Genomic DNA, 16,197 nt, shown 5'->3' on the forward strand with positions numbered 1-16,197 from the left:
CATCTTCTAGAGCCAAGAGAGTGGTAGGGCAGGGTGGCGGTTTGTTCTTCTTTTTAGGACATTCCTTAGCCCAGTGTCCTCTTTACAGTAGGCACAGTGGTCTGAGGCCAAGTTCGGGCATCGCCTAGGAGAGTGGCCCAGGTTCCTTATCTTTCCTTAATCTTAGTATCTGATTTTCTACCAGTTTCTACCACTGCGGCCAGGATCTTAGTCAACTCTTTGTTCCTTCTTTTATCCCTTTCTTTTTCCTTTTCCTCTCTCTCTCTCTCCTTCTTTAAATCTTTCTTAACATGTCATCTACTTTCCTCTAGAATTTCCCTTAGAAATTCTAGAGATTATGAGCTCTAGTCCGTACTTCTGACCAATGGGCTAGGGTCAGTCTTAGTTAGACTAAGCAGAATTTTGTACTTAGAAACACCTTAATCTCTAGTGAAGACTAAATATTAACCAATTGTGAACTGTTACAACAGAATTCTTGATGACAAATTTATGAATCAGTTAAGTGCAAAACACGTTTACCAACAGATTTAAATACTCTTAGTTTCTTTGCAGTTAAGAAGTCAAAAGGACAAACCTACATCCTGTAATTAACGACTTAGCTTTTTATCCTGTTTGGTCAAGATATAGATGTCCACAATTCAATTTCATTTGTCATCCAAGCAAAACTTTAAAACTTTCAGGTTACCAAAGACTGAAAGCTACTTCAGCAATTACCCATTAAAACTTTGAGACAGGGGCTCCTGGGTGGCTCAGTGGGTTAAGCCGCTGCCTTCGGCTCAGGTCATGATCTCAGGGTCCTGGGATCCAGTCCCGCACCGGGCTCTCTGCTCAGCAAAGAGCCTGCTTCCTCTCCTCTCTCTCTCTGCCTGCCTCTCTGCCTACTTGTGATTTCTGTCTGTCAAGTGAATGGATAAAATCTTAAAAAAAAAAAAAAAAAACTTTGAGACAGACAATTAACCATCAGTTTAGTCATCTCTTTGCTAACAAATTTTAACAAATAACATGAGCTTATTTGACCTTCAGTAAACTTCTAAGTTTCACATTTACTGCTGATAACTTAAAATACACATCTTATCTTAACAACAAACTTAACTTACTTCCAATACTGATTTACATTTCACCTGGACCCACTCCACTTTGAATGTTTACCTGAGACACAAGTGTGAAGATCTGGAGTAGGGGGGGTGTTAGGTCCAGGGGGTGCTCTTCTTGCTCCTTGACCATGAAAAGAGACATGCCGTGGTGCATGATCCATGAAAAGAGATCATGCCGTGGTGCATGATCTAGAGGCTAGTAGTCATGCAGGCTGCACGCACGTTGGTGCACTGAAACAGGAGAAGAAACAAAGTGCTACCAGGAGGCAGAGAAAGGATTCCCAATTTTGGAGCTCATAAGCCCCAACAGAGGAGCAGATGCCATGCTTTCCCACCAGCAAGGGGAGAGGGGTTAAGCAGTCCAAGTCGGGCCAGAGAACACAGGGAAACTTCCCCGAAACAAAGAGAGTTTCGGCAGCTGCTTGGGAATATTCCTTACGGTCTCTGTCTCGAGTTAGACTAACCCCAGTTGGCTCCAGTTATAGCCATTAACACGGGAAGTGAGTGAGGGAGAAGCCCCCACATCAATTAGGAGAAACAGAGAAATAAAGTCAGAGTCCCCTTTGCTAGGGATGGCCCAACAACCTTGGTTTACTAGAAGAAGGCTTATTTACGTAATTATCATCAAATATGTCAGGAGAAAGTTTACTAGCTGACTCATTTGGGCAAACACATTCCTCAAAAGACCCCTTAGTCTGGGGTCCTGGTGCAGAGCAATGAAGGCCTAGGTATGAGCCCTGAAGGTATCCTAGGTCCATTTGCCCTGTTTCCTGCAAAGGAGATCTAACTGATAGATCCCACTCAGGCCATGGAGTGTTACAGGAGCTCAGTCCTTTCCTAAGTTTTGCAATCCAAATTATTTCCAGTTATAGAGATCAGAGGAGGAGAAAGGGCAGTACTGGAGGGCCGGCAGATGACGCTCTTGACTTGCAAAATCAGGGAAAGATGGAAAGACCTCTGGGGGGGTGGGGGGTGTCAGTTGACCTGGAAAGATGGTCATTCAATGGCACAGAGAGTCTGCCATTTAGTTTTCTTTACAGAGAGAGATTATGAGCTCTAGCCCGTACCTCTGACCAATGGGCTAGGGTTAGGGACAGGGGAGTTGATGTATGTTGTCCCATTTCAAAGTACAGGAAGATTCCTGTGGTCACCAAACCTAGAAGAAAGCAAAACGCAAGTGCTCATCCCCACTGGGACCGAAAGAGAAATGAAAAGTGATAGTGTTTTCTGGGATATAACAAATACAAATGTAGATCCTCTGGTTCTACCCGAAAGGAGGCCACCAGGCGTCCCTGGCCCTCCTTCACCTCCGGGGCATCCCCCAGGGTTGCAACCAGTGTCTCCCAGACACGTCTGTCAGACACTGAAGACTGCCCAAATACCAAATATCACCAGAAATCACGAGAAATCAACAAACAAAACCAAAACCAATATGTGCACATATATATTGATACCAAGAGTAGAATAGGCGCCGCAGACTTACCCAAAGAGCGAGTTGGGGCTGCTCCGTCCGGCGTCCCGTTGGCTGGGTCAGATCTCGGTGAAACCTCCAAATGTTAGGGTCGAGAAGACCTCAACCCAGGGAGGCGTGGAGGAACGACACCAAGGCGGCTCTTTCTGCAACAGCAAGGGTTTTATTGTTCCAGCATGCTGGGGCTCTCAGCCTCCGCCTGGTTTTCAGGAATGCTGCAGAGCCCCAGCATGCTGGAACAATAAAACCCTTGCTGTTGCAGAAAGAGCCGCCTGGGTGTCGTTCCTCGCGCCTCCCTGGGTTGAGGTCTTCTCGACCCTAACAGGCTGAATTAGACCTACTTGGATAACAACAGCATTGTAAATGAACAGAGTCCTAAATCAAATAATGGTATGATCAGATCCTGCATGGAGGTTCTTAGAAAGCAGGACTCTTAAGGGGGAATTGAATCCTGCTTAATTCTTTTTTTTTTTTTTTTTAATTTAAGATTTTATTTATTTATTTGCCAGAGAGAGAGAGAGAGCACAAGGAGGGGTAGCAGCAGGCAAAGGGAGAAGCAGGCTCTCCAAAATGCAAGGAGCCTGATGTAGGACTAGATTCTAGGACTCTGGTATTCATGACCTGAGCAAAGTCAGAAGCTGACTGGGCCACTCAGGTGTCCCATGAATACTGCTTTTTCTTAAGTACTTTATAGGGAGATCTTTGGTATTACTATCAGAATATCAAAACTGTTCAAAGGATTGAAGGCTAGAGGAGTTTTGCTATTTAGCATTGTGTAAAAATATCCTGAGAGTTCTCAGTTAATCTCCTTCTGGCTCAGCCAGAGAAAGCAACCAAGTCCTCTTTCATTGTGTGGTCTCCTCTCTAGAATTTACAAGTCTAATTCTTAGGCAAGGTCTCAGAGTTAGTGCTGAGTACACTATCTTTTGCTATAGCCACCTTAGGATAAACCAGGGAGAGCTCCGAGCTGCAGGGGAGATCTATTACCACCATAACTCTTGGCTCATCCTACAACCTTCTTTCTGGCTTTAGTAGAAAAACTGAAATTATGAAACTTTGTATCCTGTACCACAGTCCCACATGAGATTCATGAATCTTCAGCTCCGTACAGAAAACCTGGTTCTCTGACACAACTGCCCACTAGACAAATTACTGTCAACGACCTTACCTTACCTGAATGTAAATAAATGCCAATAGGGTGCTTGAATTCCTTCATCCTTAAAAATCTACAGCTCTTAACACACACTGTAAATAGCATCATATCATGAATTAAATCTTTATCATGAAATAGGATACATTTCCTAAGCTAATTTTAATTGCTTCAAGAAACTGCTTAACATTGTAGATCAATCCCTAGGTCTGAGATGACATTTCCCTCGCAAAATTAATTATTAATACCCTGATCATTTGCTTAAGACATTAATAGTTTTCATTGATCAGCACATCCTGTTTATCTAAAATGGCCTAATCACCATGCATGTCAGAAAAGTATCTGAACATATCCAATTAGAGATGCTGCCTGCTTTCAGCCACATCAGCAGATCAGAAGTTAAGAGTCCCTTTTGTCTTCACAATATATTAGTCTAGCTTTATCAGAAACTGAGCTATTTAAGGGCACAAAAGAAAGACAAGTTCTCTAATGATGGTTCTCCACTTTCTATTAGCTTCCTGGTACACATAAAGGCTTCTCAGTGACCACCCAGTATAAATTAATGCTAAGAGCCCTTGATTAATGAGCTTGTGCTGTTCCATGTTTTTTTGTGAGCCTGTGTTCCATCATAGTGTTTTCCTTACAAGTGGGGGTGAGATGAAAAGCCCCAGGTTATTATTAGGATAAAAATATTGGATGTGCAGTAAAAATACTATCTAGCATTTGTATGGCACTATATAGTTTTGAAAAAGGTTTTATTTACTTAGCAAGGTGGTATCTTTGAGACAAGAAGGGATCAGGAGGGAGACAAACCATAAGAAACTCTTAATCTCATGAAACAAACTGAGAGTTCCTGGTGGGTTGGGGTGGATGGCCATAGGGTGGTTGGGTTATGTACATTGGGGAGGGTATGTGCTATGGTGAGTGCTGTGAAAGTCTGGTGGTGTGAGTGTGTAAGTCTGATGATTCATAGACGTGTGCCCCCGGGGCAAATAATATATTATATATTAATTAAAAGAAGAAGAAGGAGAAGGAGAGAGGATCAGGTGTATACCCAGAATCATGCAACTAGTTATAGCCAGAATTGTAAAGAGCATTTGAGTCTCCTAGTTTCCTAGCTTTCTCCTGTAAATAGGATAAATAGGTAGTATCCTGCTCATCTTTTAGACCCCAGTGGGAGCTCTTCTCCTTTATGATATTTCCCAGGCCAGAAAGTCTCTTCCTTCCTTCACAATGGCATATTGTATTGCAGTTTTATGAAATGTGGGTAAATGCCCCCAGTTAGTAGGAGTTGGAAATCCTTGAGGCTAGATCTGGTTGTCTGCATTTTGGGAGGTCCAGTGCCTCATCCAGCGTCTGGAAAGCAAAAGGTGCCCCATATATGCATAAATACATGGCTTTCTGGCAGTACGGAGGGAGAAGGGATGGGTAGATGAAAGGAAGTGCTGTCAGAGTTCTTTTTTCTAAGGTCATGTTGCAGACCTTTGGGACCTGACAATAATTTGACATTATTTGGCTCACACATTGTTTAAGAAAATATTTTGAACCGATTTTCAATATTTAAAAATGGGAGATTTTCAAAATACAATAATATTTAAATTTTTTTTCTTTGAAAAGTTATAAGTGGTCTTGTAGTCCTGGGTCTGTGCCCCATATGTTAGCCGTCAGCTTGAGCTAAGGAGCACCTACCCACTTCAGAGAGGTTGTGTTCTCCAGAGTGCCCTGTTTGTCTGCCTGTTCACTCATTCACTTACTTGCTTTGTAGCCTTTGGAATACAGACCCTTTCATATACCCCCAAGTTCTCCTATTTTGAGATTTCTGGATAATGGAAGAGTTGCTTTTTTAAATCATGTTCTCTGTTTGTCAAAAAAAACCTAGTAGTCAGCTACTCATAGATGGTAGGATTTCTCCCAGTAGGCACTGGAGCTGAGCTCTTTTATTAGATTCAGGAGATGAAACATAGAGTAAGGAAAAATACTTAAATTGATAGAGTAGTTATAATCTCCCCACATATAACTCCGTTCTAAACCTTGGAATTTTTTCCTTGTGGTCCAGCAATGTTAACTCTATCTTATACAGTAGCAGTTTTTCCATGTTGGCATTTTTGTATTATTAATTGGAAAATAAATAAGAACAGGGACTGGAGACTAAGGCTTGAGTAGGACCTTATTAAAAAAAAAAAAAAATAGTCCATTCCAATAGTCCATTCCTCTGCCTTTGGGTTGGTTTATATCTAAGCAAATCTGTTCTTGCTTACACTCAGTAGCCACAGGAAGACACCAGCTCCATTCTCTGCCCAGGTGTTATTTGGAAGGAAAGGAGAGGGAGCTTATTTGCTTCATATTCATAATTTAACATACTATTCTTTAGTCGGACTTTCCACAAGTGAGTTTTATTTGTGTTCAGGTAAAAACAAATTTGTAGAGACCACAAGAAGTATCTGCGAATCTCATTGCAATGTCTCTTCTTTCCCACAGATTAAAGGTTGAACAAAACTTAAAAGAAGCAGCGATTCTTTTCACTTGTTATTGGACTCGAAACTCCTTTGACCTCGGAAACTGAAGATGAGGTTGCCATGGGAACTGCTGGTACTGCAATCATTCATGTTGTGCCTTGCAGGTAGAGTGTCATTTAAAAACTTCTTGATTTAAAAATGCCACTGTATTTCACACTAATTCAAAAGTGGGTCTTCACTTTAGATGGCAATGATAAAATCATAAGAGTGCACGTTACTATGACTAGACTAACATTTGCTGACACTGTTGAATATACTTTCCTGATGGTCTTTTAGTGGCTCTTTTCATGGTGTTGTATCCAGAGCTAGACATTGATGTTTCACCTACCTATCTGGTCCTTTTAGAGTCCTCTGAGCCATTATTTAGTTTGAAAGTTGTTATTTTTGCTCATCCCACTGGTCAATTGCATAGAGATATTGGGCAATAAAACCGATAATATAGTCTAGAGTATTGCCTACTTTGATGTCAGTGGATGGAAGTTTATTTGGGCAGTTCTTTCAATGTCTTTATTAATATTGCTCCATCTTTTGATACTAAGACTCTTTCTTTTTCATTTCAATACACCTATAGTTAGCAGAAGACAGAAAGAAAAAAGATAGGAGATTTTTACTGTGTGCCAATGGTCAGCTAGTAGACAAGGGCTTTAAAAAGTTTGGACATGCTGCTTATTACTTTCTCGATTTTCTGGAAGATATGAACCTGCCAGGTAGCATGCATAATTCAAATATTGATGCATCTTAAGTCCAACGCATGCTGAGAGTTGGTTTTAAGGTTGGAGTGGTGGGCATCTTTCTAGGCCTTTTTGAAATGTCTAGTTGACCTGCTTTGTTATTGAGAGTTTTGAGTCCAAGAAGGACACATGGAGTATATTTGCATTTTTATAAAATACAACAAAAATAACTTTTGGGTCACCATTACTTTGATTCATGACTTCGTTCAAATAATGTTACTGAGTACCTTGCAAAGACCCAGCTTTGTGCTAGTATCTGGGAACATAATCCTGAGAACGACACACACGGTTACTGCTCCCTTAAAGCTCTATTAGCTGAGTTCTATAGGTACATAGATTGAAAGCTTGATAGAACAGATTATTTGTAATTGTTACAAAATTAAAGCTAGCAGTGGTAATACTAGCATACAGAGATGACTTTTCCATGCCAGGCACTGTGCTCACCTGTTGTAATTTAGCTCATTTAATTACATCATGACCACTAAGAAGTCAATGTTAACTATTTATTTTTATTGGCAACACCATTACTGTTAATATCATTACTGAAACATCAAGAAGAACTTAAGAAACTTACCCAAGCCAGTAAGTGGGGAAACTTAAGTTTCAGACTCAAGCAGACTGACTCCAGAATCCATAATTTTGATCATTAGAATATAGTCCTTTAGTTATATTGTTGATTTGTCCAGTTTATGCTTACAAATTTAGTCTTGAAATTTTGGCTTTCATTCTCACTCTTTTTCTAAATGTTAACCCACATTCACTCGTAAGCGTTATAGTGTCCTACCTTTAAATCCTGAACCTTTTGTCTTCACAAATATCCTCACCATTCCCTGATTATGGATATGTTGGCGTCTAGACACCTGTTTTAGCTTTATCACTTCTCCCTCATCTGATTGGAGAGTAAATCTTGTCATTCTCCACCAATGTTTATCAGGCTTTGTGCCTCACTTGCTTTTCTCCAGTCATTTTGTGTACATGGACCCTCCAGAAAAGGCCTTAACTGAGTCAGTCTGGTTCTAACTTCTCCTACTCTGGGATGAACATATTCTTTAAAGTTTAAAGCAGTGAATGGATTTCTCAGTATTTGACTACAGCAATGTGCTTATTTAAACCAGTGTGCTGAGTAGATGTCAAGAAATTAAAGAGTTGAAAATCAAGGAAGACATTAATCTTCTGAGTTGTGTTTTGAAAAACTTGGAATTCTCATTGAAGATGAGTACCTGTATCTTTCTGTTCAGTTAGCGTTTTGTTGGGAATTGGTCGGTATATCGATTGTTTCTGTGAGCCTTTTTTGTGAACTGTTTCACATGGCATTAATATTCCCTTACCATATGCCTCCTTCAGTGTAGGTAAAGTCAAGCTTTAATTAATGTTTTTGTTTTCTTGCTATTTGTCTTGATTTCATTAATTTATATAGCACTCAGCACTCTGAATTTTGAACAGATTTCTTTAACTGCTTTAGCTTCTCGGTTTTTTCCTTTCCTATACTTCCTTAGTCATAGTTTTCATGGTAAGTTTTTGTCAAGGAAAATATTTGTGTCTGTTATGTTTACCATAATTAGTGGATCTCAAATGGGTCTTTTCCTAAATAAGATAGAAGATCCAAATGTATAAGCTTATTGCTCCTGCAAGCGATAGATCTTGAGGTCTGCTAATTATTTAAAGGTATTGATTAGTAATTTATGGTACAATAGAAATGTTCTTCTCTTTTGCCAAATATTAAGCTAAGTCTCTGACAATAATTTTAAAAGAAGAAGAAGAAGAAGAAGAAGAAGAAGAAGAAGAAGAAGAAATAATAGTAGTAGTCTGAAAATCCAGTCTCTACAAAATTGGTTTTATTATCCTGCCTCTTAGTGAATTTAAACCAGGAATCACAGAACTCCACCACCTGAATGAGTAAGGAAGTTAACAAATGAGTGAACATTCTTCAAGGGATAGTGACTCCTACATACAATATAGGATACTGGTAATTGTGGAAAATCGGAGAAAACATATCCTGTTAAATTAGCAACCATCTAATTAGTGCCCAACTCTAGTCCTCTGTGCTAGGTCTTCTAGTTCTTCAACATTTTTATGCATAAACCTCTTATTTTTTTTTAACATTGCCAATCAATTCAAATTAATTTTAAAAATGAAAACAAAAAGCCTGCATAAAACAGACCAAAATGGTCTTCAGGCTAGAGATAAAGCTCCTGGTCTACCAGTTGGCAAAGTTTATTTCCAGCACTGGGTTTTTTGTTTGTTTGTTTGTTTGTTTTTAGTTGTTGTTGTTGTTACTATACACTTTTCCAAGTACACTGGATGTTGGGGGTGTCTGTACAAAGTCTTCATTTTGCCAAGAATTTTCTTCCATTAAATGTCCCTGTCACTTGCTCTCTAACCTTATTTGAATTGTTGCTTAAATGCCACTTAGTTGGTGAGGCTCTTCTTGACAACAATAAACAAATTAATACTAGTGAAAATAGCAACATTTTCTTTTAGCAACATTCTCTACCCCTCTTATTGTTTTATTTTTCTTTAGGTTTCTTATCAATATATGAATAACTGTATTTTATTTGTTTTTATATTAAATGTCTTTCCCCGCTTGATTGAAGCTTTATTCAGGCAGGTATTTTTGGTGGGTTTTTTTGTTGTTTTTTTTTTTTTTTTAGATCGCTGCTATCTTCATCTTCATTAGCATCTTCAAAATGCCTAGTGAACGGTGCCATTCAATAACTAAATAAACATGTTTCAAATGAATGAATGCTGCATACTGGCCAGACATGAGAGATCGAAAGCAGTCTACAATTTTAAAGTCGACTATGAACCCAAGACAGACTGTAGTCAGTTTTATGTTAAGGGAGGGACTAGTCACCTCTGAAGCTAATCCATACAAATTCTTATTTTATGTGTGTGTGTGTGTGTGCGTATTAGGTTTAAATATATAAAGTATGAGAATTGGTTTATTTGCCTTAAACTTTATATGAGATGTTCTTGGTATGACACCACCTTGCCCATTTCTTACTTCAGCTACTGCTGGGTACACTGTGCCCCCTGTGTGTTTTTCTGCCTCCAGTCTTTGTCTATAGTTACAAGCAAGAGAAACTATGAGAAGCTCACTCTCCTCTGCTACATTCCTCAACCAGTGAGGTAGGGATAACAGTAATAAATACCACAGCCTCCTGTCATTTAGGAGGACAGTTATTAGGCACATTCTACATGGTTCCTTAAAGAACCCTAGGAAAGATGGATTCCCAGTTGCCTATAGTAGTTTCTTCTGCCTTTACCTGTTTCACCCCTGCTTCCCGGGATCATCTCCCAAATAAATTAGCTATATCCAAACCTTCCTTCACAATGATTTTGGAGGAATACAAACCAAAAATACATACACGCTGATTAATAGCAGAGCAGTGGCCCAGTATTAGTCATGTCAGTAATTAAGAAGAAATCAGACAGAAAACATAGTTTTGACAGAGATTACTGATGTGCTTGACTATGATGTATATCCTTGTAGGTATATGTATGCAGTTACTTTTACAAGTGCATGTACACATGCCTTTATACAGGTACAACTTGACTATTGTCTAGGTCTTGCAACCAGATAATATTTTACTATTAAGCAACTCTCTTATTGTTTTTACAGTTTACTGGTTGCAGTATTAACCAAATACAGAGCAAGTCATAATTGCTCCTCTGGGATTCACTTTACACCTCTGTACAATGAGGCTATTAAACAGATTGTTCCCAAAGTCCTTTATCAACTCAGAAATTTTTGGCTTTAGCTATACACATGGTCTGAGAAATTAATCAATCAATTAATTCATTCATTATGGAAATGTTAGAGCTAAGCTTAAAATTGTGTTTAACTTACTACAAAGTTTTACCGAGTTCCTATGTGCAATCATGTGTTACTGATTCTGTTCACATTGGCAGAATTTGAAAGAAAGAGTAAAATGGCTGGTCCATATGTTCATGTATGGAAAGAGACAGCAAGCTATGTGAATACCCTTTGTGAATGAGTCAAAAAAATGTGTATGTTTGATGTATTCTCAGTTGATTTTGGTTTCAGAGAGGCTAAATTTATTCCCATTTCTGTGGTGCAGTTTACCAACTTCAGCAATTATCTCTTTTTGAGAAAATGCATCCTTTCCAAATGCAAGCCTTTGTTGACTTGTTCACAAAATCCCATGCCATTGTTACAGCTGCATATGGGGGTAAACGGTGGAGTAATGGTCCTGTATAATTCAAGAGAGACATATTCTAGCATTGGTGAGTGTGCACAAAATATGGAGCAAGGAGGAGCCCTGGGTTGAATAGTTGGTCATAGGCATATAGCTTGTATCTATGACAGTAAAAAATTATAAGCCAAAGGCCAATACCTGCAATCAGACTACTTGGAGAGAATATTCAGTGGTCTTCAGAAGGGATTTTTATGCTCAGGAAATCTCTTATCACTAAGATTAAGTACGCTGTCTATGGTTTTAGCTTCTTCCAGGGTAAGAGGACACAAATACACACTAGGAACTTCCGGTATATATTCATTGTGATAATAGAACTCAATGAGCATCATCTGTCCACGTAATCAGAATATTCCAGCAAAGTTCAGGATCATGCTGAAAACAAGGGAAGGGAAGCCTTCTTCATAATGCCCATGTAGCTCCACCAGGATGGAGAGCACACTGAAGTTAGTTTCACAGCTTGTCCTCATAGGACAGCCTGTATAGTATTTCATTTCTCAACATTCTCATATTTTTTCCAGAATAAACAGAAGAATGGGCAACATTCAAATAATTAATAGTTCTAGACAGATATTAAACCTAGTACTGACTCTGCTCTTGCAAAAGTTACAAAAATAAAGTTAAGATCAAAAAAGGTTTGGATAAATGTCAGTTTTCATATAGTTACTGCAAAGCATAGTCCTTTAGTGACCTCCTATTTTATTGTTTCTCTTTCTAAGAAACTGGCTTGCTAATGCATTTAGAGTCATGCTGACTGAACCCAACGAATGGATTTCCTATTTCCTCTGTGCTTTTTTCTAACTATGGCCATGAAATGAAGCCAAAGCAGTAGAAAGATTTAGCAAGAAGAGAGCTAATAACTAGATTAAAAAGCAGTGACTCCAGTGATGAAAATTCAAGAAAAGAATGGGAAGAAGTATGCCCAGAAAATAATAAACAGCAAATGGAAAACTCCTTTTGAATATCAATTTAAGTACTTAAGTACATTTCATGGTGGGAAAATAATAATCAGTAATGAAGATGTTGAGGTAAATAGAGAAACTGGCAGCAGCTTTATATCCCCATAGGCATGGACATATAGTAGCAGTCATACCACCCAAAAGTTATTAGAAATATTCAATTTAAGACCTCTCCTGAAGCAACATCATTAATGGCTTCATTAGATATGCTCAACCAAGCTGGATGTCTTAGCTATAAATAAAATTCCCTTACTGATAGAGTCTAGGGCCTGTATCTACCCCCCCCCAAAAAAAAATTCTGTTGAATGAAACATATTAGGAGGGAGGGAGAAAAACAGATTAAACTCTATATATTACTCTGCATTTCATATCAACTTGTGTAGTAGTTGTTTGTTGAAATACGGGATTAACCCCAGAGCTTGAGGATGGTAGGTGGAAGAGTAGCCTATGGCATCTCCTACATTGCCAAAAATGGGACCTGGAGACCCAGCAGCACAGGTCGTTAAGAGCAGGGACTTTGAAATGAAATAGATAGGTCAACCACTTAAAGGCTGTATGATCGAGCTATTTTATCTCCCTCTCTTAGGTGGCTTTTCCCACCACCTATAAATTGGACAGAATAAGTGTATTTACTTCATTTGGGTGTTTATTAGGCTTGAAATCATGTATGTGTTCTTCATGCTCAGTACGGTGTCTGATACTTAGCCAGCACCATTTCATGCGAGCTATTGTTCGCCGAGTCATTCGACATCCATTTGAGGATCTGCCAGTGCTAAACATTGCATTGCTCTCATTCTAAGAATGTAGTTTAGTTCTAAGTGAAACATAGACCCTGTCCTCTTGGCACTGGTGGTGGTGGTGGTAATGGTGATGATGATGTCACCAGTATCCACTTCTTAGCACCCTGGTGTCTGCCTTTCTTCAGTGGTTGAAGATTGGATAGCAGACTTTATAGTACATTTGTTCCCCTGACCTCACCTTTTTGCAGTATGACCTCATCGTTAAAATAGGGATATAATAATAATGAAGAATATCGATGAAAAATAAATACCCAAATTGGGGCGCCTGGGTGGCTCAGTGGGTTAAAGCCTCTGCTTTCGGCTCAGGTCATGATCCCAGGGTCCTGGGATTGAGCCCCGCATCGGGCTGTCTGCTCTGCGGAGAGCCTGCTTCCTCCTCTCTCTCTCTCTGCCTGCCTCTCTGCCTACTTGTGATTTCTGTCTGTCAAGTAAATAAATAAAATCTTTAAAAAAATAAAATAAAAATAAAAATAAAATTAAAAAAATAAATAAATAAATAAATAAAAATAAATAAATACCCAAATTGATTAAACTTCTATGTGTAGAGCACTCAGGAAGGTGCCTGGCTTTGTCACATGGACTAAGTGCTAGTTGCAGTTAGTGCTGTTATTATCATCATCACCAGAAGTAACAAACAAGTGGGCATCCATTTACTTGTATACCAGACACAACATTTAGGGTCTGCTTCCTAGAAGGGAGATACCAAAGACCGTTGCCAGCTGGAGCCATCTGTCTGGGGAACTGGCACTGGGGAAGAGTTGGGAAGGTTTCTGTGATGGGGCTTCCAGAAATTTATCAAGTTGCAAAGAGATAAAGTTTCTAAAGATAGAAGGATCTAGTGGCTCAAAATGATGAAAGATTTCCAAAATACATTTTACAAACAATAACAGCAACAACAACAACAACAACCTACCCAGATAAAGAAAGGTGCACGTAACAGCCCCTAAGGAACTGTGGTGGAATATACTAGGGCAAAGACTGTGATGAGCCACATCCTTCTATTCTTCTCTCCCCACTTAACTCCCATTGGTGATGTCAACCAGATACTTCATCTATATGATAAACAGTTTGATGAGATATTGCCTTACACTACTGTAATAACACCCTTAATTTGTTTAGCACTTATTAACTATGAAATATTAGCTGAACAGTCTGTTTAGCAAGGCTGTTAGGGGCTAGAGGCAACCACAATAATAATGAGTGAAAATTTATTGAGCATATCTGTGCCAGATACATCACATTCATGAGTGCAGCTATCCCATTTAACCTGACAAGAACCCATTTCCTAGATGAGGGGTTATGACCTGACTAAGGAATCAAAGCAGTATTGAATTTGAGTCTGTATATCTCCAAAGCCTGAGCTTTTTACTGTGATAATATCATGCCTAATGACACCTAGGACCTGTCCTCATAGAGCTCGCCATCTTGTAAAATACTATGAACCAGTAGTTCTCAAATGTAGTTCATGGACCAGCAGCATCAGCATCACCTGGTACAGTAATCAGAAATGCAGATTGCCAGACCTCAGCCCAAACCTACATAATCAGAATTTGTGGAAATGAGTCCCTCAGTGTGTGTTTTAATAACACATATATAAGATTCTGATGCTTTTCTATGCTTGAGAACCATATTAAATGCTCGTTGGAGGCAGGTAAGGCAGGAATTGTCGTTATTCCAATTTTACATATGGGATTCTTAGTGGTAAGTGACCTGCTCAAGGTCATATGTCTGGCATCAATGTCAAAGCTGGAATCTAAGTTTTGTGATTCATAATCTAGTGATTTACTTTTCCCCCTCGTACATATGCCGCGCTTTTACTGATGCGACTTTCAGAGCACCTTACTGAATACCTAATAATACAAAGTAAGGGCTTCTCATGTTGAAGAGGTGTCCTGAGTAATGAAATAATTTAATTTTTCTGCTAAGCCTTGTTTCACTGCCTGTGAGCTACTAACAGGTATGATATTCACCTGTGCTCTTGATCTGTTTTGTGATGTAATGAATGCAGAAAAGATGTTTTTCTTTAATTTTAAAGGGAACTAGAACTACGTGGTCGAATCTTGGGAAAGTGGAAAATAGAAGAAAAATGTCCCTGGAACCTACAAATACAGTATAATGACTAATCCTTTTGGTAAACAATAATGTACATATTATCATTAGATGTGAATTCTGTGCTTAGAGAAATAAAAGGGAGGAGGGAAGCAGGAATATTTTGCACAGTGCCTAGTAAATTGTCAGGTTGTTTTGTCTTCTCAGAGTAATTAAGAATCCTTTCCCTTAAGGTAGATAACAGATTGTTTTGTTTTGGAAAGGAATAATTCTAGGTGAGATGGCTCACTCTGTCAGATCTGAACTGAGATTTTGGTCCAAGGTTCTCTTTTTCTATAGTAATGTTAGCAAAAGGCCACAGAAGACCCCTCTAAAGCTTTAATTTGTGCTGGAAGTAGCCACAGTTAGATATGAGCACTTGACATGTGGCTGGTCAAAACACCTCCCAAAATCTGTAGTAGTTTCCTAGGGCAGCTGTAACAAATTACGAATAATAAATAAGTGGCCCAAAACAACAGAAATTTACTCTCTCAGAGGTCTTGAAGCTGGAAATCTGAAATCAAGATGCTGGCAGGGCCATACTCATTCTGAAGGTTCAAGGGAAGAATCCCTCCTTGCCACTTCCTAGCTTCTGGTTATAGTAGCAATCCTGGCCATTCCTTGCCTTGTGGATGGATGACTTCAATCTCTGCCTTTACCTTCACATCCCCTTCTTTTTGTGGCTGCCCTGGGATTTGGAAACCTAGTACAAGGAAACATTGAAAATACCTTTAGTAATTTTTATACCAATTACATGTTGAAATGAATACAATGGGCTAAACAAAACATTAATTTTGCCAGTTTATTTTTTCTTTTAATGTAGGTACTAGAAAAATGTTAATTATGTATGTGCCTCACATTATGGGTCTATTGAATAGCAATGCCATAGAAGATGCAGGAACTAACCTATTATTCCTTAGTTTATAACTATATCTAAGAATAATTCCCTTCTTTTTCTTGTCTTTGTAGAAGTAGAAACTCAAGCTGGTAGCCCTGAGCCTGAAGGGAAATTGATTAAGGGACACGTATGAAGGGGAGAGGTACAAAATTTAAATTTTTTTAAACTTTTGACTCAAAGAATAAGGTAAATGTTCTTTATCACAGTCCCTCCAAGGTGCTTTTATAGAAGAAAGAATGTCGAAGTCTTCTTGTACCCAGCAAAAACAGTGAA

The 16,197-nt window shown here is 38.9% G+C and overlaps 1 protein-coding gene across 8 annotated transcripts in view; it reads left to right on the forward strand.

Annotated features, from left to right (window-relative positions):
• The window catches only part of LOC131824150 (contactin-4), a 938,389-nt gene that overhangs the window by 443,945 nt on the left and 478,247 nt on the right, over positions 1-16,197 (forward strand). For all 8 annotated transcript variants that reach the window (XM_059161541.1, XM_059161538.1, XM_059161545.1 and 5 more), the window contains one exon: positions 6,194-6,335. In XM_059161541.1, the coding sequence (XP_059017524.1) occupies positions 6,281-6,335 (55 nt within the window). In that variant the 5' untranslated portion in view covers positions 6,194-6,280. The remainder of the gene's footprint in view (positions 1-6,193; positions 6,336-16,197) is intronic.

This window comes from Mustela lutreola, chromosome 2 (genome assembly GCF_030435805.1).
Source record: "Mustela lutreola isolate mMusLut2 chromosome 2, mMusLut2.pri, whole genome shotgun sequence".
Lineage (NCBI taxonomy): Eukaryota > Metazoa > Chordata > Mammalia > Carnivora > Mustelidae > Mustela > Mustela lutreola.